Source organism: Notolepis coatsorum (assembly GCF_963971535.1).
Source record: "Notolepis coatsorum genome assembly, chromosome: 2".
NCBI lineage: Eukaryota > Metazoa > Chordata > Actinopteri > Aulopiformes > Paralepididae > Notolepis > Notolepis coatsorum.
In genome coordinates, this window is record NC_140166.1 from 197,995,147 (window position 1) to 198,020,749 (window position 25,603).

General features: G+C 42.3%; 1 protein-coding gene across 1 annotated transcript; it reads right to left on the minus strand.

The window, feature by feature from the left end:
• Positions 1-153: 153 nt before the first annotated feature.
• On the minus strand, positions 154-24,486 carry slc1a6 (solute carrier family 1 member 6; the record flags this gene model as incomplete). Its single annotated transcript, XM_084307898.1, has 7 exons — positions 24,368-24,486; positions 18,842-18,979; positions 11,894-12,101; positions 7,197-7,430; positions 6,382-6,576; positions 625-759; positions 154-355 (listed from the first exon to the last, which is right to left on the minus strand). Exons 1-7 carry the CDS (start codon positions 24,483-24,485, stop codon positions 154-156), a joined length of 1,230 nt encoding a protein of 409 aa, XP_084164024.1. The 5' UTR covers position 24,486.
• Positions 24,487-25,603: the final 1,117 nt, after the last annotated feature.

Sequence of the window (25,603 nt, forward strand, 5' to 3'; positions counted from 1 at the left end):
AATAACAAATTACTTTGTGTAGTAACACTCTGAAAACCTCAGGCATAGTTATCCCAAAAGTATTTTATCTCTAAGATAGTTTTCATGCCACTGTAACCTTCATGCCAAGATACTTTTGGGAAGCCAAAGCCCTTTTGAGTCAGGCTCTGGCCCTCACATGGTGGTCTCACTCTTGCAGTGTTTGAGTGAGTCGTCGTTCTCCTGGCAGATGAGCTGGTAGGGTTTCTCATTCTCCTCTATGACAGAGTTGCCCAGCTCAGCATCCTGGCTCTGCAGCTCTCCACGGGACAGGTGTTCCACGATGCCCGCCCCGAGAGAATCGCCCAGCACGTTGGTGGTAGTACGCAGGCGATCCCTGCAAACATCCATAAAGATGACAGAGAGAGAGAGATGAGAGAGAGAGATAGAGAGAGAGATAGAGAGAGAGAGTGAGACGGAGCTCAGCCATGATTCATATTTGAAACATGCCTGTAAACTGTAACACCTGCCTTCAAATACTCTTGCAATCTGCATTATGCATCAATAACCTTTCCTCTAGTGGCACTTATGGGCTCTCTGAAGCCTCACTATGACATTTAGGCAGCAGGCCAATCCCCATCAAGCTGACATTTAGTGGGAACTTACAGGAACCAATCCACAGCGATGATCAGCGTTATGTCCTCCGTGGGCAGTCCCACCGATGTCAATACAATCACCATGGTAACCAGCCCGGCCTGAGGAATGCCTGCTGCTCCGATGCTAGCGGCGGTTGCTGTGATACTGAATGGGTGCAGGGAGGAATAGGGGGGAATTATAACACTGATACAACACTATCATAAACATGACATAACATCTGACGTAGACCTTTATTTTAATGACTGAAAATTTGGTTAATTATGTCACTTTCAATGTAAAGTTGACATTGTTCTGGATGTCTTTGTCATGACAACTTGACATTAACTAAGGTGATGTAATTATCATAATAAACGCTGCTTTCATGATAGGTATTAAATGTGGTAACTACCTCATCATCTTATTGAACCATGTAATGAAGTGACAATATATTATTGTATTATTGTCTCATGAAAGACAATGTCGAAATTAACTGCTTATGACAATTTAATATAATGTTAACATATACCACCAAATTAAGGTTTATTTATGTCTGATAATGAGACCTGCTTTGACACAATGTCAACTTTGCATTGAGAGTGACATAATAAACCAAATAACACTTGATGACAACAGTCATTAACATTCATGAACATCTATGTCAGATGTTATGTCATGTTTATGACAGTGTTATGTCAGCATTATGATTACCCTTTCAAATAAAGTTTGACAAAGAGAAACAAACATAGAGCACATACAGTATAATCATCAGGATACCAGGGATATGGATAACAGTCATTAGGCTTTCAAATACAATGTTGTGATTATTGATCATATGTAAATACAAATTTACTTTTTGCGGTTTGTTTCAGTGGACAATAGTCTATAATCAATGTGTGCTGTTTTGATAAAAGGAAACCTGCAGTAACATCAAATAAAGTTCATACATTTCCTCTGATATAGTGCACATACTTGCAGCCTACATGGCACTTTTGTTACTTGGCTTCCCCAGCACATGTGACCGTCTTTCCTTCAGGCTGTATAGTGTGATGTGTTTGACTATATGGCTCTGAATGAGGTGTGACCTGGGTTTGCTTGACTGAGCCTTCAATGGGTAAGTGACAGGAGTATACTGGAGTATGACATACAGTATACTGTGTGATACTATATGAGGAGGGTATGAAGATGAGGATGTGTGTTTATGTGTGTATGTGAAATCACACATGCATGTGAGTCATTCAACATATGTAAAGCCTATAATTGGCTTAATAGGAATTACAGTATTATCTACATAAACACAAACAAAGTAGCTTCAAATGTAGATAGAATTTATTTAGCTTAGAACTAAACCTAATTGGGATGTGTTCTTTGTTTCTTTCTTGGCCTATTGAAACGGATTTAGATACTATTCAATAACTTGCTTAAATAGATTAAAGGTTCCATGCATTATAAATGGCCTTTTCCAGTGTTTAGCATTGTTTCCTAGCAATGGGGGGTTATATCAATGTGGTCTGTGTCTCTAATTATCATATTGACTCATCAGTCTAGTCTCGAGTTCACGAGATCTTCCCTCACTCAACTAAGCCATTCTGATTTGACTGTTTTGCTGACGTGAATACTACTTGGTTGTAGTCACCGCCCACAATTCGCTCAGCAACAGAGCAGTGAAATTACTTCCTCAAACAGAGGGTGCGACAGACAGCAGAGAACGAGCAAGCGAGAGAGGGAGAGAGAGAGATAGAGAGGGAGAGAGAGATAGAGAGAGAGAGAGGGAGAGAGAGAGAGAGGGAGAGAGAGGGAGAGAGAGAGAGGGACTGTGTGTAAATGTGTGTGCGCCGCGGGGATGGGTCTTCTCCCCGCAGTTGGGAGCACTCCATATCACTGTCAAAATATCTTTGCGCACGCTCCCACGCGCACGCCTGTATTCCAATCCGTGCAATAATATTCACAGAGGTATATATTGTCATTTGAAACAAGTTACCAATGCATTGTCCCGTGGGATTATGCCCCCCCCCCCCCCCTGCGGCGAAATTAATTAGTATCCCCATCAATCTCTCTCTCTGTCTGCCAGTCGCAGACTGTGTGGGTGACTGTCACTCAAAGCGCTTATGGGCGGAGCCCAGCACAAACAGCATGAAATCCTGAGGTAGAAAACTGTTGCTTTTGAGTACTTGATTAAAAATATAAAACAATTAATTGTTTTTAAAGAAACTTTACAGATGTGTTCCATAGACTCACAGGAATTGTGTAAAGTTGCCCAAATAGTGCAAGGAATAGCAATGCGTGGGACCTTTAATAGATTATTCTTATTTAAAACCCATTTTTTTATCAAATAAAAACAAAGAAAATAATAATAAGAATTAGGGTAGATAAAACTTAAATACATTTTCTAGCAATAAAGAAAACAAATTTAATTATGAGTCATTACTCAACTGTGACAAATGTAATGCTACTAAATCGTTAAGAGGAAACGTACAGTAGGTTAATTATTAGCCTAATTGGCACATCAAACAGCCTACCGGTAGTTAACATTAAGCAGGCAACACTTGTTCAGGGCCCACAGCTGGATCAACTGTGATTAACTGGATTAACGTGACCGCCCTTCACTAATGGGAAATGGAAATCCTTTTATACAAGCCAGAGACTGATGTCAGTTTGATGGCACAAAAGAGAGCAGGTCCCTTTGGATAAAAGATGCCCTTGCTGGTTTTCCAACGTACATGACACAGAAAAGTCCAAGACAATTCCCTAACATTAAAGGGGAACACCACCCAAATTAAGAATTCCAATGTTATTTCCATGGCCTAGCTGTTCTCTCCCAAAGCCAAAAAACTAGAGAAGTAAGAATCAAACGTATGATGTCATCAGGTATAATGTCTGTCTCCATAGACAATGAATGGGACACATTTTGTGGACCCACAGAATGTTGTTTGAGTTTTTATGTACTTGTATACTCATACACATTTCATTGGAGATTATATGGATTCTAATCTATGGAGAAGCTTCAGACTTTATACTTGGTGACATCCCAAATTTAGCACTCTTGTTTTTAGTCTTAGATCATAAGAATAGTATGAATTCTGAAATTGGGCTTAGTTCCCCTTAGCCTGTTAAACTGTAGCCCTATTTTCAGAAATTTCGCCTAAAGGTACATGCCCAAGTAAATGGAAGATTGCTCCACTTCTACAAGGTCAATTTGCATGTTCTTGGTATCTAGGAACATATAAGGACCTGGGGGTATGTATTCCCAGTGCCAGAAATATTGTGTCTGTTACTAGGCTTGAGTAAATTGAGAATATAAATTATGATATTTTTTTGCATCTTTGCCAGTAAATAACACCATGTTACAATTGTGCCACCACCGAGCTCGCTCACTGAGCTCATTCAGCACCTTCTTGAGATCAAGTGTACAAAAGATGATTAAACAGAAGGATTTGTAGATAAAGTAATAAATTATAATCCATTTTAATTATAAATTCATATTTGACCTTGAACTTGACCATGACCTTATTATGGCCAAATCATATATCTATGGATAGGGGAAAGGCTCCTCTTTCAAATGGCAGTGTTAAACCTGGATTTAGTCATTTCCTCACGGTTTTACGATAAAATAGATATAATTAGCATTTTCCCGATAAATTCATATTTTCGGTAAATCTTAAAAACATCGGTACTAAAAATGTAAATATACACTTTGACTGCTGTTTTGATAGGGTTAAGGTCTTTACTCTTGGCTACATTTGAAAAAGAAACACAACATTAATCTCTTAACATCCAAGGGCCCACATGTGGGACGATTCACGACCCGCCACTTTGCCGACCTCTAGTGGCTCGGGTGTGCATTTCATTTAATATATATAGAGAATTAAAGCCCTATCTGTTGCCTGTCGATTGCCCTTTCAGGTGACAAAATCCACTCAGCGGTTCTCGAGTTACATGCCGATATGTGAGGCATGCGCCAAAGTACATGGCAAAGTACACAACACGTACACGACTCCCGGGGCTCTAGCTCCATCAATCATTTGGCGATCTCGAAAGAATTTGGACAGGGTTGTAGCCAATGAGTGTGGCTTTCCAATGATACCCCACGTGGGGATCTAATACGATCTTGATTGATCAATTTATGATTTTAAAAAAGCAGGGTCCCCTTATTAGGGGACCTTACAGCTTAACAGGAGCTAACCATAAACAACCCAATTACACAATATCTCCACGCTGACAGCTTACATTACATTTACATTTACATTTAGTCATTTAGCTGACACTTTTATCCAAAGCGACTTACAAGTTCTGTATGACAAGTCATCAGGAAGGGCACAACTCTATCAGCTGAGTAACAATGTTCATCAAAGTGTTGAGTTTATTAGGACAAGTGCATGACAGTAAGGTTAGTTAGGGTTAGGGTGTTGCTGTAACACGCAACACTTTGATGAACATTGTTACTCAGCTGATAGAGTTGTACCCTTCCTGATGACTTGTCGTACAGAACTTGTAAGTCGCTTTGGATAAAAGCGTCAGCTAAATGACTAAATGTAGATTATTTTTTCAGATAATGGTTGAAGAAGTGCGTCTTTAGTCGACGGAGAAATATTGGACAGGTTTCGGCTGTCCTAACTAGGGTGGGTCGTTCATTCCACCATTGTGGGGCAAGGACTGAGAAAAGGCAGGTTCTCCTTGATGACCCTCCCGGGGCTCGGATAGGAGTGGGTCTGAGACGGCCAGAAGATGCAGAGCGTAGGGGTCTTGATGGTGTGTAGTTAGAGACCATTGACCGGAGGTAGGCAGGAGCGGATCCCTTTGCCGCACAGTATGCCAGTTCGAGGGCATTGAAGCGGATCCGTGCAGCAATGGGGAGCCAGTGCAGGTCCCTAAGAAGTGGGGTGACATGGGCCGACTTCGGTAGGTTTGAGATCAGGCGGGCCGCTGCGTTCTGAATGAGTTGAGGAGGCTTGGTGGCAGTGGCCGGGAGGCCAGCAAGCAGTGCGTTGCAGTAGTCAAGGCGGCCATTACACATTAGCATGGCCAGAGTGTATTCCTGTGGCATCGACATGCGGCTGTGCTGCCTATCAGCCTTGATTTAGGAAACATTGCCCCACTTCCTTTATTCTGCTATGATAATGTTCCACATTTACACCAGGCGTTGCAGGGCCAAGGCTAAGAGAATAGTCAAAGACTCTAGCCACCCAAACAACTGCCTCTTTGCACTGCTGCGGTCAAGCAAGCGCTACCGGAGTCTCATGGCCAGTACAGAGAGACTCAGAAGGAGCTTTTATCCCCAGGCCATCAGGATGCTCAATGACTATGACTATGCAACACTAACCCATCCATCTACATGCATTGCACACACATACTTTAAACAAACACTCACCTTTAACATTCACTTAGACACTTTAAAACACTTTTAAACACTACCCCATATTTTATTTTTTATTTTGCAATTATTTGCATAATTTCGTACTTTAGGCTGTACTTTAGTTTGTATATTGTATATTTTGTATAGTGTTTTACTGTATGAAGCACATTCTCAGGGGGCTCATACAGATCCAAGCATTTCACTGTAATGTACATGTACTTTATACATGACAAATAAAAACAAACTTGAACTTATGTGACATACGTCAAGTCTCTCTACTGTCAAAATTGCTCCAGCAGATATCACACTAATTTGTTGGGTTAGCGAAATGAGTCAATAAACCAGTGGTTCTCACATCTTGTGTTGGTGTCAGCATGGTTGGTTGCTGCAAAACCTTGCTAATTAAACAAAAATATAACAAAGCTGTTGACAGGTACCTGATGGTGAGGATCTGGCCAAAGTTGAGGTCCATGTCATTGACCTGAGCTATAAAAATGGCTGCCACGGCCTCATAGAGGGCAGTGCCATCCATGTTGATGGTTGCGCCCACGGGGAGGATGAAGCGTGTCACTCGCTTGTCCACATGGTTGTTCTCCTCTAGACAGCGGAAGGTGATTGGCAGGGTGGCAGAGCTGGGCAAACAAGGAGAAAGTGAAGGATATATATAGTAATAGTAATAGTAGGTCGATCACTCAGAGACACTTGATATATAGATACTGTAGATGTGACCTTTATTTATCCCCTTATGGTAATTTGGGAAATATAAATAATGTATTTTTTAAACTTTAGAAAATCACAAATGCAAATATTGCAACTCATATTGTATGTGCGAGTGAAGGTTTTATGTAGTGGTGCACAGAAAACAATACTAGTATTGGATATAAAAATTTGGCAAAAATGTGTGTAACATGCCAGAAATCAAAGCAAAAAGACTTGATTTGCTGCATTTTAGATATTTAAATCTCACTAATGGAAACACATGTATTATATTTTTGTCTAATGATCCCAATATTACTAATACTGAACGTTTACGACTGTGAATCTGTATCGGCAGTGACAAAGTGTTATCGGTGCTTCCCTAGTCTTATGTGTCCAATTTTAAATCAGACACGGACATGGGCGATCTGATTACTTAGTTGTATCGTAATCTGTATCTAATGTATGTGTATCTCTGTCCCATAATGTGACACATTGTACTGTATTGTAGTGTACTGTATTTACAATATGTAATCTGTAGCAGACAGTGACTGACCTGGAGGAGGTGCCCAGGGCGGTGATGAGCGCCTGAAGCAGACCACCGATGAAGCTGTAAGGATTCTTCTTGGTCACCAGGAAGTAGAGCAGCGGCAGGACAAAGAGACCGTGGATGAGGAGGCCCACGATGACCGTCACCATGTACATCCCCAGCTGACCACCCACTTCCACCAAGTCCTTCATCTCCACGATCTTCCCTGCGATGAGGAACAGGATGCCCACTGGGGCGTACCTGAGAGGGTGGGACGAGGGGATGGGGGGATGATGGGATGATGGGAGAGGACGGACGGGGAGGAGAGAGAGGGGCGTGGAGAGGGAATTATAAGAAATAAGGTGATGAGTTATGTGCTATTTTTAATGACATGGAGTAAGGTGATGAGTTATCAGCACATAAACTTTCCTTGTTAAGATTGACGGATTTGAGTCCATACTGACCAGATGATAATGGCCACCAGCCTCATGATGGCTTCGTTGAGACAGTCGAAGAAGTCCTTCAGGGCCTGGCCCTGCTGCTTCATGTTACCGATGACCAGTCCAAAGCACATGGAGAACACCACCAGACCCAGCGCATTCACCCCGTTAGAGGAACCCGGCATGGGCACAGTCTCCTCCACTCTCTCCTGTGGTAGAGAGTCATTATCCTATTGGTTAGGGTAGACATATGCTATGATATCATGCCTAGACATTTTCTCAAATAAGATGAGATCACCTAATCTGAAGATTTTGGGGGAAATCCCATATTATCGATTTTCTCAGAGGCTTTCTTTGAAAAACAGCTTCATCAATTTCAGTTGAACTTACCTGAGACCTGCGGTACCTGAGAACCTCACCTTTCCTCCTGCTACTCACACCTATCCCCCTCAACAATGTGCTTCCTACCTATCCCCACACTTTCCTCCACCAGACCAGCTTCAAGCCATCCATGCCAGTTTGGAAGCAATCCTGCAAACCTTGCCTACCCCCCACGGCAACAAATATACCTATTACTGTACGTGGAGGCTTATGGAATTGTCAATCAGCCATCAGGAAAGCAGACTTCATTACTGCCTACACCTATAGTCAAAACCTCCAGCTTCTGGCTCTTACTGATACCTGGATAACACCAGATAACTCAACAACACCTGCAGCCTTATCTACAAACTATAACTTCACTCACACACCACAACCTTCCAGACGTGGTGAAGGCACTGGTCTTTTGACCTCTCCCTCATGGTCAGTGAGGTCAGTGAGCTGGATGCAATCCTACCTGGAGGAGAGAGAGCAGATGGTGGAGGTAAACGGTACCCTATCCCCCCCCCTCACAGTAAGCTGTGGTGTTCCACAAGGAAGCATACTAGGTCCGCTACTGTTCCTAATTTATGCAAATGACATGTCGTCAGCTTGTGACTGCAACTTGTTCCTGTTTGCGGACGACTCAGCCCTGCTGGTCTCTGACAAGAACAAGTTACAGGTTGAAAAAACCCTCAGCTCAGAACTAGGCAAAATCTGCATATGGCTCGCTGATAACAAACTATCATTACACATGGGCAAAACAGAGTCCATTCTCTTCGGTTCAAATAACAAACTCAGCAAGACCGACGGCTTCTCAGTTACAGTGGGTGACAATATTGTCACAAGGAAAGAAGATATTACCTACCTGGGTTCCATCCTAGAGGCAAATCTTTCCTGTGACAAAATGGCATCCAATGTAATAAAAAAAAGTCAACCAACGAACTCGATTCTTGTACCGGATCTCCTCACTGGTAAACAGGAATACCCTGAAGACTCTGGCAGGAGCACTCATTCAAGGGTACTACGACTATGCTTGTACCTCATGGTACCAAAGCACCTCAAAGGCGCTAAAAACAAAATTACAAACATCTCAAAACAAACTGGTCAGACTACTGCTTGACCTTACTCCTAGAACCCACCTCACCCCTGCCCACTTTGACAACCTAGGATGGCTTAGAGTAGACGACAGAGTACAGCAACTTGCAATGGGCCTGGTCTACAAGATACACTACACGACCAAGGTACCCATGTACATGTCAAAATACTTCCCAAAGGTCAGTGAATACCACGATCACAACACCAGAGGGAGCTCCACAAATCATGTTAAACCCAGATTCGGCTCAAACAAGGGACTAAACACGTTTCGCAATTATGCCACATCAATGTGGAACGCCCTACCCAAAGCTGTAAAGGAATGTGAATCACTACCCACTTTCAAAAACACTCTCAAAAAACACCTAAGGGAGACTGCAATTCGAAACTGGCCACTGTAAATGTCCGAACACAACCCCCTCCAATGTACAGCAAATTACCAAGTATGGTCTTGTCAATATTCCAATGTACAGTTTTGTTTGTACAGTTGTACAGTGTACCCCACCCACCCCACTATCACTTTGTGATACAGAAGGAGTCAGGAAAAGGGAGTATATACATTTGACGTAGAAACTGTACATTGGAGGAGGTTGGGTGGGGGGGGGTTGGGTACACTGGGATATTGACAACCATACTGGGTAATCTACATTGGAGGTGGTTGGGGGGGGGGGGGGGGCACACTGTATAAACAAGCAAAACTGTACATTGAGGGGGGGGGGGGGGGGAGACACTGTACAAACAAACAAAATTGTACATTGGACTATTGACAAAACCATACTAGGTAAATGACTGTACATTGGAGGGGGTTGGGTTAGGATATTTACAGGGGGGTTAGGATATTTACTGTCATATTTACTGTCATGCTTCCCACTCACAAAGCAGGCAGCTCCTTGGGTCTCATATTCTCCCTTAACACCAGCATTATTAACACCACGGTAACTCCCCTCCATTTTTCTGACCACTTCTTTATATCCTACTCACTAACTCTTGCTTAACCCCAAACCATCCATCCCAACCCAAACCATCTCAGTCAGACGCAACCTGCGCTTCCTATCCCCCTCCACCCACTCCTCCGACATCCTACCCGCTCTACCTTTGAGTGAGACTTTCTCTGCTCTCCCCACAGATACGGCAACCTCCACCCTCCTCTCAGCCTTCTCAACCTCCTTCTACAAGCTCTATCCCCTCACGAGAAGCCTGCTCGTCGTTCCCCACCCAGTCCATGGCTGTCAGATGCAGTGAGAGAAGAAAGACAGGTCCTGAGAGCAGCCGAGAGGAAGTATAGAAAGTCACACCTCACTGGTGACTTCACCACCTATCACAACCTCTTGTTAGCTTTCTCCAAAACCATTACTACTGCCAAAGCTTCCTTCTTTCACCATAAGATCGAGGCCTCAGCTAAGAACCATCGCAAACTGCACGCGCCCATGTCCTCCCTCCTCACTACCCCACCACCCCCTACCCCTCCTCTCTCTCTGCCGAAGACTGAGATTTTTCTTTTGAAAAAAGTGGAGAGCATCCGCAGCTGCTTCTCCCAACCCCCACCCATTCCAAATGCTGAATCGAGAACCTCATCCTTTACTCTGTCATCTTTCTCTCCCATTACAGACGTCGAGGCCTTGACACTGGTAACGTCGAACCATCCCACTACTCATAGACAACTATCATCCTGTCTCTCTTCTCTCTTTCCTTTCTAAATAACTTGAACGTGCTGTATCCAACCAACTTACTGATTATCTCTTACAGAATGACGTCCTAGACCCTAATCAGTCAGGCTTCAGGACTAGCCACTCCATACTGACGGCCCTCATAGCAGTCACAGTTGCTCTTCACTTAGCAAAAGCGAAGGGCCTCTCCTCTGTCCTTATTCTCCTGGACCCAGGGCCCCTTGGACCCCTCCTCTTCTCCCTCTACACCAAATCTCTGGGTAACATTATCACGTCTCATGCCTTCTCGTATCATTGCTATGCCAATGATACTCAACTCTTCCCACCACAGTTAGGAATTACTGTCTTCTATAATGCACTCTTCCTACTATACTAATATGTCTTTACTACTATGCACTCAACACTGCACCACCCAAGTTTCAGCACTGTTTGATGAATATTGTTACTCAGCTGAAAGAGTTGTACCCTTCTTGACTTGTCTTACACAACTTGTAAGTCGCTGTGGATAAAAGCGTCAGCTAAATGACAAAATGTAAATGTAATATCAGAACTGATCCTTGCCTCACAGACAGGTCTGGATTTTGGACCCAGACACGCCTCAGGCCTCAGGTAGCAGGGTTACAGTTACAGGTTTAGGTTTTTTTGGGCACCAGTGAAGACCCCTACTGTCACTAACACCCACCTGTATGCTGTGCAGCACCCTGTTGAGGTTTGACACTGTGGTGCTGAGAGATTCAGAGAGGTTCAGGCTTAGGTTTGACTCTGTGGCGTTGAGAGCCTCAGTGAGGTTCAGGGTCACGGTCACATTCCTGGTGCGCACTATCTTCTTATACACCGTTTTATACTGCCAGACACAGAGACAAATAAAAAATCTGGTGCTTTAACACTGTTGTATTGATATTGCAAGCTGCAAGAGTAAAACATTTGCACCATACAATTATTTTACAAAATTAAACTGAAATGGAAACAATGTGGTGGGGGAAGGTCATGACGTTACCTGTTTGAAGCAGGCCTCCACCAGGTTAGGAGGAAACATGTTCCTGAGACGAGAGAAGGAAGGATTATTGTCCTGGTGCTATTGTTGTTGCCAGTCTGTACAGACCACAGACTGGATTGTTAATCATATCAGATCATAAATTTATGCGCATGCATAAAGAGGTGTAACCTGATGAGATCCAGGAAAGCGTCAGCAGCTTGTACTGGTTCAATGGTCCCAGCGGTGGCCACAGGGCTGTCCCTACTGCCCTTCCCTGGCCGGATGATCATCACCATGACGATGCCGATGAACACAGCCACCAGGGTGGTCACCATGTAGTAAACAACCGCACGCATACCCATCTTGCCCGATGCCTTGCTGTCCAGAGCAGAGATACCTGGGACAGTATGAAAGAGGAGTTCCATTGAGCATTCAGAGAATAATTTGTTGTATAACTTCAATAACTTGTATAAAATCAATAACTGGAGTGGTCAATGTCAACACCTCTCTCCACATTATTTTTCACTTTGTTTTCATGCTGTACTGGAGGCAGGGGAAAGGTCAAGCACAAATCATTCATCATGGAGGAATAAAGGTGTAAATACACATCCAGATGTATGTATTTATTCATCGGTCACTCAGGGCGGTGCTCAGAAGGGGGGCTTTATATTAGCTAGCCGACTGAAGGGTGAGATAATGAAGAGCAGGTTGTGGGACTGGCAAAGGGAACAGCCAATCAGAGCTGGTGGAAGTAAAAATAGCTTTCTTTATTTTTAATGTATTTATTGATATTTAGTCATTTTACAAACAGTCGCTACCCCCTCTCCCCAACAGAGATTGCAATACATGTGTAGTAAGAGAGGAGTGATGCAGTATACCATACCACCCTCAACCTTACTCCCCTATCGGCACTGTGGTGAGATCAGAAGCTAAATAAACAATAAACAGCTAGGCAACACGATTAGACATACTGACAATCAGACAGAGAGAGAGAGAGATGGACAGATTGACAGACATGTGCAGTAGATGCGGACATACATAGAGGTACTTGTCAAGACAAGACTAGACAAGATGACAGGGACAAATAAACAAGTGGCATATAAACAAATAGAGGAATGATAATAAAAATTGCTTTTTCCACAATCCAGATTGATTTGTTAAAGGGGCTATGTACTGCTATTCCTAGCACTCATTTGGGCAACTTTACACAATTCCTGTTAGTCTATTGAAGACATTTTGTAAGGGTTTTTTTTTTTTTCCTCAATATTTCAGGCTGTTATGGACTGGCTCCACCCATAAGCACTTTGAGTGACAGTCAGTTCCACACAGTCTGCACTGGTAGACAGAGAGAGATAGAGAGAGAGAGAGAGAGAGATGAGAGAGAGAGAGAGGAGAGAGATGAGAGAGAGAGAGAGGAGAGAGAGGAGAGAGAGATGAGGAGAGAGAGGAGAGAGAGAGAGAGAGAGAGAGAGAGAGAGAGAGGTGAGTGACGAGAGGGAGGGGGGGTGAGAGAGAGAGAGAGAGAGAGGGATGGGGTGGGAGAGAGAGAGAGAGAGAGAGAGAGAGAGAGAGAGAGAGAGAGAGAGAGAGAGAGAGAGAGAGAGATAGAGAGAGAGAGAGAGAGAAAAAAAAGACAGGCCGTTATTGACAAGGCCCCCTCTCTCCCTCCTCCTCCTCTCTCTTCTTTCTCTCCCTCTCGGTGATGAGAGTCCACGCGGGCAGCTTGTGTTTTTTTTCTTTTTCTTTCTTTCAATCTCCCGTTTGCGGGTGTGTGGCGCGCGGCAGCCCCCCCCCCCCCCCCCCCCCCCCCAAGTGCTCTCTCTCTCTCCCTCTCTCCCCATACAGAGTATGAGGAAGTGGTTTCCACTCGCTGTGTACAGTCAGTCTAGGTAGAAATGTGGGCGGGCATTAGCTACAACCACAGAGCCAATCACATCACTGTCTGCTACCCAGCGTCCGCCGAATGACGTGACTCAGCCGTTCAAATCAAAATGGCCTGATTTACTGGAGAGGAAAGGGGCTGAGCTGAATCAGAGCAATCCGCCAATATGGTATTTAGACACTAAAACACATTGATACGAACTCCTATTACTATAATACAATGCTCAGAGACCTTGAAAATGTCACCTTTAAGTATCTGTGCGCTTATATAGGATTATTTGTACAGTCTGATTGTCATCCATGTCTGTAGAACAATAATAAATGTAGCATTTTTAACCTGAGAGTGTTGCCCCTCGTCCTTCTACCTACAGATGAAGTAACGTTTTCCTAACACCATTCTACCGTGGCAATAGGTGGCGCTCCGTTGTGCTCTTGTGCTGATAATTTCTTGTGAAGTGCTGTTCTGTTATCTGCCACCAGGAGACGCAAAGCCATTCCGGCGTGTTGGTAGGCTGTCAATCTCATTGTACTGTAAATATCTAAATGTCTATCCATTACAACATTTATCACAGTGAATCTCTTAGTTACATCGTCATTGTGTCCCTTCCTGGTCGTTGCACGCATTTCCCCCCCACTTGCCGGCCTAGGGAGGGTTGATAGATACTATCACATGCTTCCTCCGATACATGAGGAGTCAGCCAGCCGCTTCTTTCCACCTGACAGCGAGGACTCTCACTGGGGGAGTGTAACGCGTGGGAGGATCACACTACCTCCCTCAGATCCCTTCCCTGCTGAGCAGGCGACCCGACCAACCAGTAGGAGTCGCTGTTTACAACGACCAGGATACATACCCCACCGGCTTCCCACCCGCTAACACTGCCAATTGTGTTAGTAGGGACGACTGACCAAGCCGGAGGTACCGCTGACAGCTGGATTCGATCCCAGTGTCTCTGCGGTGGTAGGCGAGCGCTTAGTCCGCTGCACTACCCAGCCGCCCCAAGCAGTGGTGTTTATGTGAACTATTTAACAAACATTTATCCCAGCAAAGTATTTGTATTTTTTCAATTACTGTTTGATGCGAACCTTGAAATACTTGTTTTAAGAGAAAAAGGTTGTGTGGCATAGTGCTTAGGCTGGTAAAGATATGACTCCTAAAGTGTGTAAACGGAAGTACAGGAAGTACAGGCTACAGGCTTTCCGGTTTCGACAAAACAATTATAGAAACGAGTGAAGTGCACAATATTTCCTTATTTAAGCCACTGCAGCGGCTTTGCCTGAAGAATTTACTACATGATGTTCTAGCTTGTTTGCCGACAGGATTCGGGAAAAGTTTGGTCCGTTCGGAGGCAGCTTCCAGGGGAAGTACATACACCGGAAATGATACCCCATACACACTTTCGGCCATAGTTCTTTACCAGGCTTTATCTCACGGAGGAGATAAAACTGGGAACAAGGTTACATAGTGCTTAACACATCCGACCCAAGTTAAATTCCCAGTCAAAACTTTTGTTTTAATTTAATGATCAAAACCGATGATTCTCACTATATTCCATTGTCTCCTGAATTAGTAGATCGATTTAGAGAGAGAGAGCTGTGGTTGAGATACAGGGTTCCTGTGGGTTTCAATACGTTACATTTAAGAATTTTATGACCACTTTGAATAGAACTTAACTATATGTTTATTCTCGTTTGCATATAATAGACATAAAGCATCATCAAAATAAGAATAAAAATACATGAGAGAACAAAATGGAGATTGTATTACTCATAACCTGTTTATGTAAATGTTTTTGGATGGCGAGCAAACAGCATTTCATATCTCTCATCCACAACACATTATGACCACTTAATAGTAGTTTCATAGAGGCTAAAATACTGTGAGAAGCACACATTTGAACTGTCCCTTTTGTTGCGTATTGGGTGTACCTCCAAACTGTCCCTTTTGTTGCGTATTGGGTGTACCTCCAAACTGTCCCTTTTGTTGCGTATTGGGTCAGGTGTACCTCCAACCTGTCCCTTTTGTTGCGTATTGGGTGTACCTACAAACTGTCCCTTTTGTTGCGTATTGGGTGTACCTCCAAACTGTCCCTTTTGTTGCGTATTGGGTGTACCTCCAAACTGTCCCTTTTGTTGCGTTTTGGGTGTACCTCCAAACTGTCCCTTTTGTTGGGTATTGGGTGTACCTCCAAACTGTCCCTTTTGGAGCGTATTGGGTGTACCTCCAAACTGTCCCTTTTGGAGCGTATTGGGTGTACCTCCAAACTGTCCCTTTTGGATCGTATTGGGTGTACCTCTAAACCAGTGGTTCTCAACTGGTCTAGCCTCGGAACCCAACATTTTCCTTAGTCATTAAGTCACGACCCAAAATTTTTAACCACTATGATTTATGTAAAAAAATAATTGCAGTAATACGCAATCTTTCAAAACATGAAATAAACACAAAAAAGTGCAACAAAAGTGCAACTATTGCTAAAAACCCAATGAAATAAAATAATAATAAATAATATATGCTTCTTAGCAGATTTCTTAGCTTAACATAACAGACCTAAATTTGGGGGAACTAATGGGATAACTGGGGTTGCAACAAAAGTGCAACTAGGGCTAAAAACCCAATTAAATCAAATAATAATAAATAATATAATTAGCAGATTTCTTAGCTTAACATAACATACCTAAGTTTGGGGGAACTAATGGGATAACTGGGGTTGCAACAAAAGTGCAACTAAGGGCTAAAAACACAATGAAATAAAATAATAATAATAATAATAATAATAATAATAATAATAATAATAATAATAATAATAATAATAATAATAATAATAATAATAATAATAATAATAATAATAATAATAATAATAATAATAGTAATAATAATAATAATAATAAATAATAATATATCCTTCTTAGCAGACTTCTTAGCTTAACATCACAGGGAACTAATGGGATAACTGGGGATGTTGTTTGCTCCTGACAAGAGACTTAAAGTCTGGGGTGATGGTAGACAAAGCAACTCTGAGGTCATGCTCAATGTCCAATCTGTTCCTCCGCTTTGTCTTCAGCTGGACCAGAGCTGAGAAGCCACTTTCACAAAGATAGGTAGTGCAAAAAAAAATTAAACTTTTTTACACACACATCCGCGACCCACTCAAAATGGCCCCGCGACCCACTTTTGGGTTGCAACCCACCAGTTGAGAAACACTGCTCTAAACTGTCCCTTTTGGAGCGTATTGGGTCAGGTGTACCTCCAAACTGTCCCTTTTGGAGCGTATTGGGTGTACCTCTAAACTGTCCCTTTTGGAGTGTATTGGGTGTACCTCCAAACTAGCTCAAGACCTGATGAGACAAATGCCTTGTGTGTTTTGTCCTTGGCTGGGAATGAAATGAAAGAGAATGAAGATAACAAATATACATTTGATCCACAACCCATGTTTTCAACTATCAGCAGGAAAAGGCCAAATGTACGCAACATCGTTGATGTGAGAGAGAGATAGAGAGAGATAGCGAGAGAGACCTGACTTACATTGACACGTAAACTCAGTCAGTCTCTTCCCCTGATGGGTTATCTGAAGACAAATCATTTATAGCTTTTACATCTACAACCACAAGCCTACAACCCCCACCCGCTGGTAGCTCATTGCTTGTTTCAGACAGGGTCTAGATATTTAACATGCTACTGTAGATATCTGTCGGGCTTCTGTGACACATCAAGCCAAGATCAATTCACCAGCAAAATTCTATTTAATGAATTTGCCATAGGGCTGAGAAAGCGCAATTCATTATTTTAATTAGACATAAAACATGTAGCCTATTATTATCATTCAAGTTCAGAGTATCGGGGAAGATACTCCACTCCTTCTATTCCAGGGCTGTAGAGAGCATTCTGACTGGAAACATCATTGCCTGGTTTGGAAACGGCACAGGACAGGAAGGCACTCCAGAGAGTGGTGCGCTCAGCAGAGCATACTACAGGTATTGCACTACCACCCCTGCAGGACTTATATAACAGGAGGTGCAAATCCAGAGTCTGCAGAATTATGAAAGACCCTCATCACCCCAACAACAGCCTGTTCAAGCTGCTGCGGTCAGGCAAGCGCCTACGGTCACACGCTGCAAGAACAGAGAGACTCCGGCTAAGCTTCTTCCCCCAGGCCATCAGAACACTGAACACTGAACTCTCAACTCACAAGTACACATGAGCACACACAGACACACACACACACACACACACACACACACACACACACACACACACACACACACACACACACACACACACACACACACACACACACACACACACACACACACACACACACACACACACACACACACACACACACACACACACACACACACACACACACACACACACACACACACACACACACACATGCGGCAACCGCTAAAACAATCACTTTAAACAAAATGTCACTTTAAAAAATAGAAAGTCACTTTAAAGGAAGGAGGTACTGTATAGTATATTTTAGATACATTAAGAGTTAAAATTGTAAATTGTATATTGTATAGTAGTGTATATAGGAACCAGTTTCTCAGGAACTTAGCATGTCTTTTTTTTACCATGCATATCTTGTGTCTTACCTATTTTATTTGTTCTATGCCTATTTTTATTTTTATTTTTATTATTGTATTTTGCACAATCAATGCGGGCATGACCACCCACATTTCACTGTATGCCCTGGTATGTATGTGACAAATAAACCTCTTGATTCTTGATTCTTTGAAGGTGGGTAGGGATTCAAATTTGTTTATGGCTATGGGTAGGGCGTTCCACATTGATGTGGCATAATTGCAAAACGTGTTTAGTCCCTTGTTTGAGCCGAATCTGGGTTTTGAAACTCCCTCGGGTGTTGTGGTCATGGTATTCACTGACCTTTGGGAAGTATATCGACATGTACATGGGTACCTTAGTGGTATAGTGTATCTTGTAGACCAGGCCCATTGCAAGTTGCTGTACTCTGTTGTCTACTCTAAGCCATCCTAGGTTGTCAAAATGGGCAGGTTTGTTTTGTGATGTTTGTAATCTTGTTTTTAGTGCCTTTGAGGTGCTTTGGTACCATGAGGTGCAAGCATAGTCGTAGTACTCTTGAATGAGTGCCCCTGTTAGAGTCTTCACGGTATTTTTGTTTACCAGAGAGGAGATCCGGTACAAGAATCTTGTACAAATCTAACTTCCAGTCAGTCAGATTGTACGTAGTGTAACAGCCCTATACTGTGTATCTGGAGAGGAGGACGTACCTGTGACCAAGCTGGAGACAATGAGAGGCAGGACCAGCATCTGTAGCATCCTCATCAGAAGCTCCCCGGGGAAAGCAAAGTACTTGATCCCTCTTGGGGACAGATCATATGGCCGCAGGGCAAAGCCCAGCATCACACCTGGGGACAGATACACACACATTGAGAAATTACGAGGAACTATACAGTAGATGAAAATAGTTTGCACAATCAGACAGGCAGTGTTTGTAGATAAACTGTGTATATAAATTATAGCTGGGCCGTTAACGGCGTTAACGTGCTGCGTTAACGCTATACTAGTATCGCGCGATAATATAATTAACGCATTAATCTAAAAAAAAAAAAAAAAAAAATTACCTTTATTTACCCAGGGTAGGTTCGCTGAGCACAGATGCTCTTTTTCAGGAACGCCCTGCTTCACATTCACACAGTTTAATTCACACCTGGGAGCTGCCCAGTACAACCACAGTTGACACCATTGGCCACTGAGCAACTCCACTGGAGCAGTTGATTCAAGCCATGTCACATAGTTCAAGTTTGAAATGATTCTTTCTGTTTTGCTCCTGAGAGTGTGCTAGATACTGTACTGTACTGGTAATATTATTTATTTGTGTTAACTTCTGAATAAAACAACTTATTAAACACAAGTACATCTTATTGAACATTATTTTGATATTTCATTACCAATTATCATAGCAAAACAGCTTTTTCAAACAGTCTGTAATGCATTTTGGAAACGGGAGATGGGCTCATGGTGTAATGGGCCACCTGGCCTGAGAAACATAAGGAGGAAAGAAAAAGTAAGGACTTACTTCTGGTCATTATTTGGGTAGAACACACATATTTTGAATGCCTTCGGCAGGTTTTTTTTCTTTTTTTTTTAGCCATTTTAATCTAGATTAATCTAGATTAAATCCAGGATTGCAGATAGATTAATCTAGATTAAAACAAATTAATCTATGCCCACCTCTAATATAAATACAAGACACTCTCAGGGGCTGTATAAAGCACACTCTCAGGGGCTCATACAGAACCAAGCATTTCACCGTAAAGTACATGTATTTTATTGTGACAAATAATAAACAAACTTGAACTTGAAACTTGAAACATTGGTGTGTGAAAGCTGGAGGCAATGTGCATAACCATCCTCCTCTTCATCATCACTATCATCACTATCATTCTAAAATGATAGTTTACAAACTTCGTAAGAACAAACTTAAGAAAGATCACTGTCGGATTCATGAATACATGAAAATGTGTTATTAAACAATAAAAGTGTTCTCAGCTGCACTCCCCCGAATGAAGAATACCACCGATTCTTAAATTGAATGTGCATTCTCATACACAAAAACAGTCTGGCCAACAACATAGTCAAGATGGCCAGCAAGATAATTGAGACCCAGCAGCTTTCCTTGACAGACATTTATAACAGACAAATTCTGCGGAAGGCTCAGATGATCTTAGACAGCTCTGACCATCCTCTCTTGGAGGAGTTTGTCCTCCTCCCCTCTGGCAGGAGATATAGGCTCCCCAGGCTAAAGAGCAACATATTAAAATGTTCATACATCCCCAGGGCACTACATGCACGTAACTTCCTTTAAAATAACAGTAATGCATTTTCCTTTTCTTTTTCCTGGTTGGATTCTGTAAGATGTGATGTTTCTTGTGTTGTGTTATTTGTTGTTGGGTGGGGGAAAAAATCGATACGTAGTAGTATCGCGATACTTTGCGTGGCGATACTGTATCGATACAGGGACGCCAAGTATCGATATTAAATTTTTTGTGTAAGGAAGTTGCATTGTTCATTTCAATACCTGTAATAGTACAGTAGTCCACACACACACACATGTGCATTCAGTTAAGTTAGAATATGACTGTAATACAAACAGTTCAGTTTGTCAGGTACATGCAACACAGATTACAGTGTTTACATCTGTCTGCTTGAGAAAATACCATGTTCTGCAATAGAAATTATTGAAGTGAGAATAACACACTGAACTTTATTTTATTAGATAAAACATGTTGACAAAGTTTTACTTTGCAGTTGAAAAAAGGTAATAAATCGCAATATATCACAATATCGCAATACTCAGCATATCGCAATATATTTAGTATCGCAATACTATCGTAATGTGACTCAAGTATCGTGATAGTATCGTATCGTGAGGCCTCTGGTGATTCCCACCCCTATGTTGTTGTCTCTACCACTGCTGCAAAGCAAATTTCCCCTTGAGGGACAATAAAGTCTGAACTGAACTGAACTGAACTGAATTTGCATAAATAAACGCCCGCCAGCTTCTTATACGGGCATGCTAACACAGCATTGTGTGCACACAGAATCTACAGGCAATGCAAAACAGTAAAGTACAATGTACAGGACCCAGTAGTTAAAAACATTTCATCTCAATCAGATCTGATCATCTTTTGAAATCCCATTTTTTGTGGTCCAGGATCAGACAACTTGGACAGATTTTGTCCCGGTATTTCAAAGCAATTCAGGATAGGGTCACCCTGATCCAGATCCAGACTTTTCAAGATTACTAGATCCTGAATATCAGTGCTTTAATCCTACCAATCTGTAGCTGTGGCTCCCTGCTACTTAAAAAAAATAACGTTTATAGATATTTCTGTGAGAAAATCTGGGCACTGTCGTTGATGCCCTCTCCCATAAGATGGTCAAATAAGTTCCCATGAGAGTTCCCATGGACGGGAGGGGAGGGGGTTGTCTGTGTGTGTGTGTGTGTATGTGTGTGTGTGTGTGTGTGTGTGTGTGTGTGTGTGTGTGTGTGTGTGTGTGTGTGTGTGTGTGTGTGTGTGTGTGTGTGTGTGTGTGTGTGTGTGTGTGTGTGTGTGTGTGAGCAAAACAGGTGTCAAGTCAGGTCAAGTTTATTTGTATCAACATCTCCATTTGTTGTCGTGGAGAAAGGGGGTGAAGGTGGGGTCACACCTGTATTGTACTGCGAGAAAATGTTTATTCCCATGGAGGAAGGGGGTGGGGGAGGGGTCACATACTGTGATGTGAGAAAAGATTTGTTCTCTTGGAGGAAGGGGGTGGAGGTGGGGTCAGATACTGTATGAGTTTTGTATAGTTTTACCTATAGTTTTACCTTGCCGGGTCAAGAATGACCCTAACACAGGCACGTGCACACATAGAGCCCAAGGGGTGCTTGAGCACCTGCCTTTTGAGCCTCATAAAAAAGTGCCATTTTTGAAGAAAAAAGAAAACACTTTTTTTTCTTTTTTTTTTTACCGTTACGCATGTAAACTGCCCTTCCAACTGAAAAATGTCAGGATATAATCAAAATATTAGGTAAAGAGAGAGAGATGCCCCATATTCCATTGCAGTTTGCACGGCCTCCTCAGCGTGCCTCTCCACGGACCTATATATTTTATGCATAGCGTGGGTGGTGATGATGATGATGATAGAAACCGCTGTGGCGCATACAGTTGAATGCTGGTATTACACTCATTGAGGGACACGAAGAAGTCAAGTCCGATGGGATTTGGGAATCTCAAATACAAATCGGGATTGGAATAAAAAAGGCATTTTAGGGTAAGCACTTATTCCCTCCCCCCTGAACATTTATGGAGATGTATGGGCCTTTTAAGTCAGTGATAAAAGTGTCTTTCAAGGATAAGTGAGCTCCTGCACTGATTATTATAGTTCAATATTCAATATTTGATCACCAAAACCCCCCAAAAAGCATAAAAAGGGGCCCCCCCTCGCCCGAAAAGGGCGCTTAAAAATCGGGTTTGCGCGCTGTGCGCGCTCGGTTAAAAGACACACAGGTATAGTGCCCTTTTCAGCCTTTGAGCACCTGCCCCTCTAAAGTCCTGTGCACGTCCCTGCCCTAACACCACAGTTTTTTTCTGCAGATACCTTCAGAATTTTCAAAATGGTGAAACATAGTTTTGCTGTGCTTATATATGTGTTGTGGATGATATCATAAAGCCTTGTTCTAATAAAATCAACTACATGGTAGTTATTACATATTATAACCTTGAAACAGGCCGCTGGAGACCCTAACACCACATAAGGGTTTTAATAGGGATGTTTACCCTACCCCTTATATTACTCTATATCCACATCTGTCTGTGCATACCTGTATATAATCCTTTTTACATATCTGTACTATATCTATATCTATACTATATCTGTACATATCCCTTACCTACTCTTACTAGTTACGCTGCTGGCTTACTACCATAGGGTCTTTATACCGGTATCACTGTACATTAATACTCTGTACATACATCTGATTAACACTATTACTCAGTAGTACTAATTTATATAAATAATATAATATTATACCAATTATTATTTTATACCCAGTTTAATCACTTGTACATTGCATGACTATTGCACTTTACTGTTACATTTGCACTCTGGTTGGATGCCAATCTTTGTTGTACTGTACTTTTGCTGTATAATGACAATACATTTTAATAACATTTTGATCAGTCGCAAATTGCTTTTGCGTTGCCTGTGGATTCTGTGTACACACATTCCTGTGGTTGCATGGTCTCATAGGGAGCTGGCAGGGCTTTTATTTATGCAAATTCAGATGTGCGAGAACGCACATTCAATTTAAGAATCAGTGGCATTCCTCATTCAGGGGAGCGCAGCTGAGAACACTTTGGCTGTTTATGAACACATTTCCACACATTCATGAATCCGGGCGGGGATCTGTCCAATGTTCATAGTTCAATGTTCCCCCTCCTCTTCATCATCACGATCAATGTTCATAACGATCCTCCTCCTCCTCTTCATCATCACTATCAATCTTCAAAACCATACTCCTCCTCTTCTTCATCATCATCATCATCATCATCACTATCAATTAGGGCTGGGTGATTCTTGCTAAAATGTGAATCACGATTTTTCTCTCTAAGAATTGAGATCACGATTCTCTCACGATTCTTATTTTTTAAATAAAATCATTTAAAAAGTAAAGTAAAAAGTAAAAAATAAAAAGAATATAAAAAGAAAAATTTAATAAAAGAAAATCGTCATAACTTAGAAATGAGATTGCATAGGTCTATGAAATGAAATCACGATTTTTTTTCTCGATTAATTGCCCAGCCCTACTATCAATGTTCATAACCATCCTCCTCCTCTTCATAATCACTATCAATGATCATCACCACCACTACTATCATCATCATGACTATCTATGATCCTCACCATCCTCCTCCTCTTCATCATCACTATCAATGTCATCATCATCATCACTATCAATGTTCAAAATCATACTCCTCCTCTTCATCATCATCACTATTAATGTTCATAACCATCCTCCTCCTCTTCATCATTATCATCACTATCAATGTCCATAATAACCATCCTCCTCCTCTTCACCATCACTATTATCACTATCAATGATCATCACCACCACTATCATCATCATCATCATCATCATCATCAGCATCATGATGACTATCAATGATCATCACCACCACTACTCGCATCATCATCATCATCATCATCATCATCATCATCATGAAGTAAAGTAGCTACAGCTTCCTCACCGAGAGCCACTGCTGCGATTGTGAACAGGACGAAGAGGTTGCGCCTGAGGAAGCCCTTCACACTGTCCCTGGTGATGGAGTTCATCCTCTCCTTCATGTTGCTGCTTCTCTTCTCCATGGCCCTGAGCAAACGCCTCTTCAGACCTCCTCGCTCCGGCAGGGGGGGCTTATCCGCGGCCTCGTTCAGGAAAAGACTGGTGCTGTTCGGGGGCTTCTCATTCATAATCAGCTCCAGAACCTGGTCCAGGAGGCAGGTCTCGTGGGAAACTGGGGATAGGGAGGAGAAGAGAGGGGGAGAGAAGGAGGAGTGAGAGATAGAAAAGGAGTGAGATAGAGAAGGAGGAGGAGTGAGAGATAGAGAAGGAGGAGTGAGAAATAGAGAAGGAGTGAGATAGAGAAGGAGGGGTGAGAGATAGAGAAGAAGTGAGAGATAGAGAAGGGGGAGTGAGAGATAGAGAGAAGGAGGAGTGAGATAGAAAGAAGGAGGAGGGGTGAGAGATAGAGGGAAGGAGGAGGAGTGAGAGATAGAGAGGAGTGAGATAGAGAGAAGGAGTGAGAGATAGAGGGAAGGAGTGAGAGATAGAGAGGTGGAGTGAGAGATAGAGGGAAGGAGGAGTGAGGGGGAGAGGGAAAGAGAGATAGATAGGAGTGAGATAGAGGGAAGGAGGAGTGAGGGGGAGAGAGATAGAGGGAAGGAGTGAGAGGGGAGAAAGATAGAGGAGGGGGGTGAGAAGAGAGATGGATAGAAGGAGGAGTCAGATGGGAGAGAGAGATAGAGACAGAGAGAGAGAGAGAGAGAGAAGGAGGAGTGAGAGGGGAGAATGATAGAGGGAATGAGATAAATGAGAGAGAAGGTGTTACATGCTCTTACCTAGTATAATAGTGTATGTAGCGTAAACTACAGTGAACCATCTCCCAAGTGTTGAATTTTTGTTCCAATGTATGGCACTCTGACAATTAGCTAATGGCATGGATATTATGTGTACTGTAATCACAGAATTCAAATGAATAAATTCATGACAGGATAAAACCACATGGAAGTCAATCTGCTGAATAATACTATATAACTATGTGTAATACTGAATACTAACACTATACATACAACTAGGTAAGGAAGGGAAGAAGAGCTTTAATTGCATTTAATTAATTAAATTATGAGGCAAATAAATTCATATGATATTGTATTATACGTTATATTATATATTACATTATAATCATATTAGAATTGATTATGAT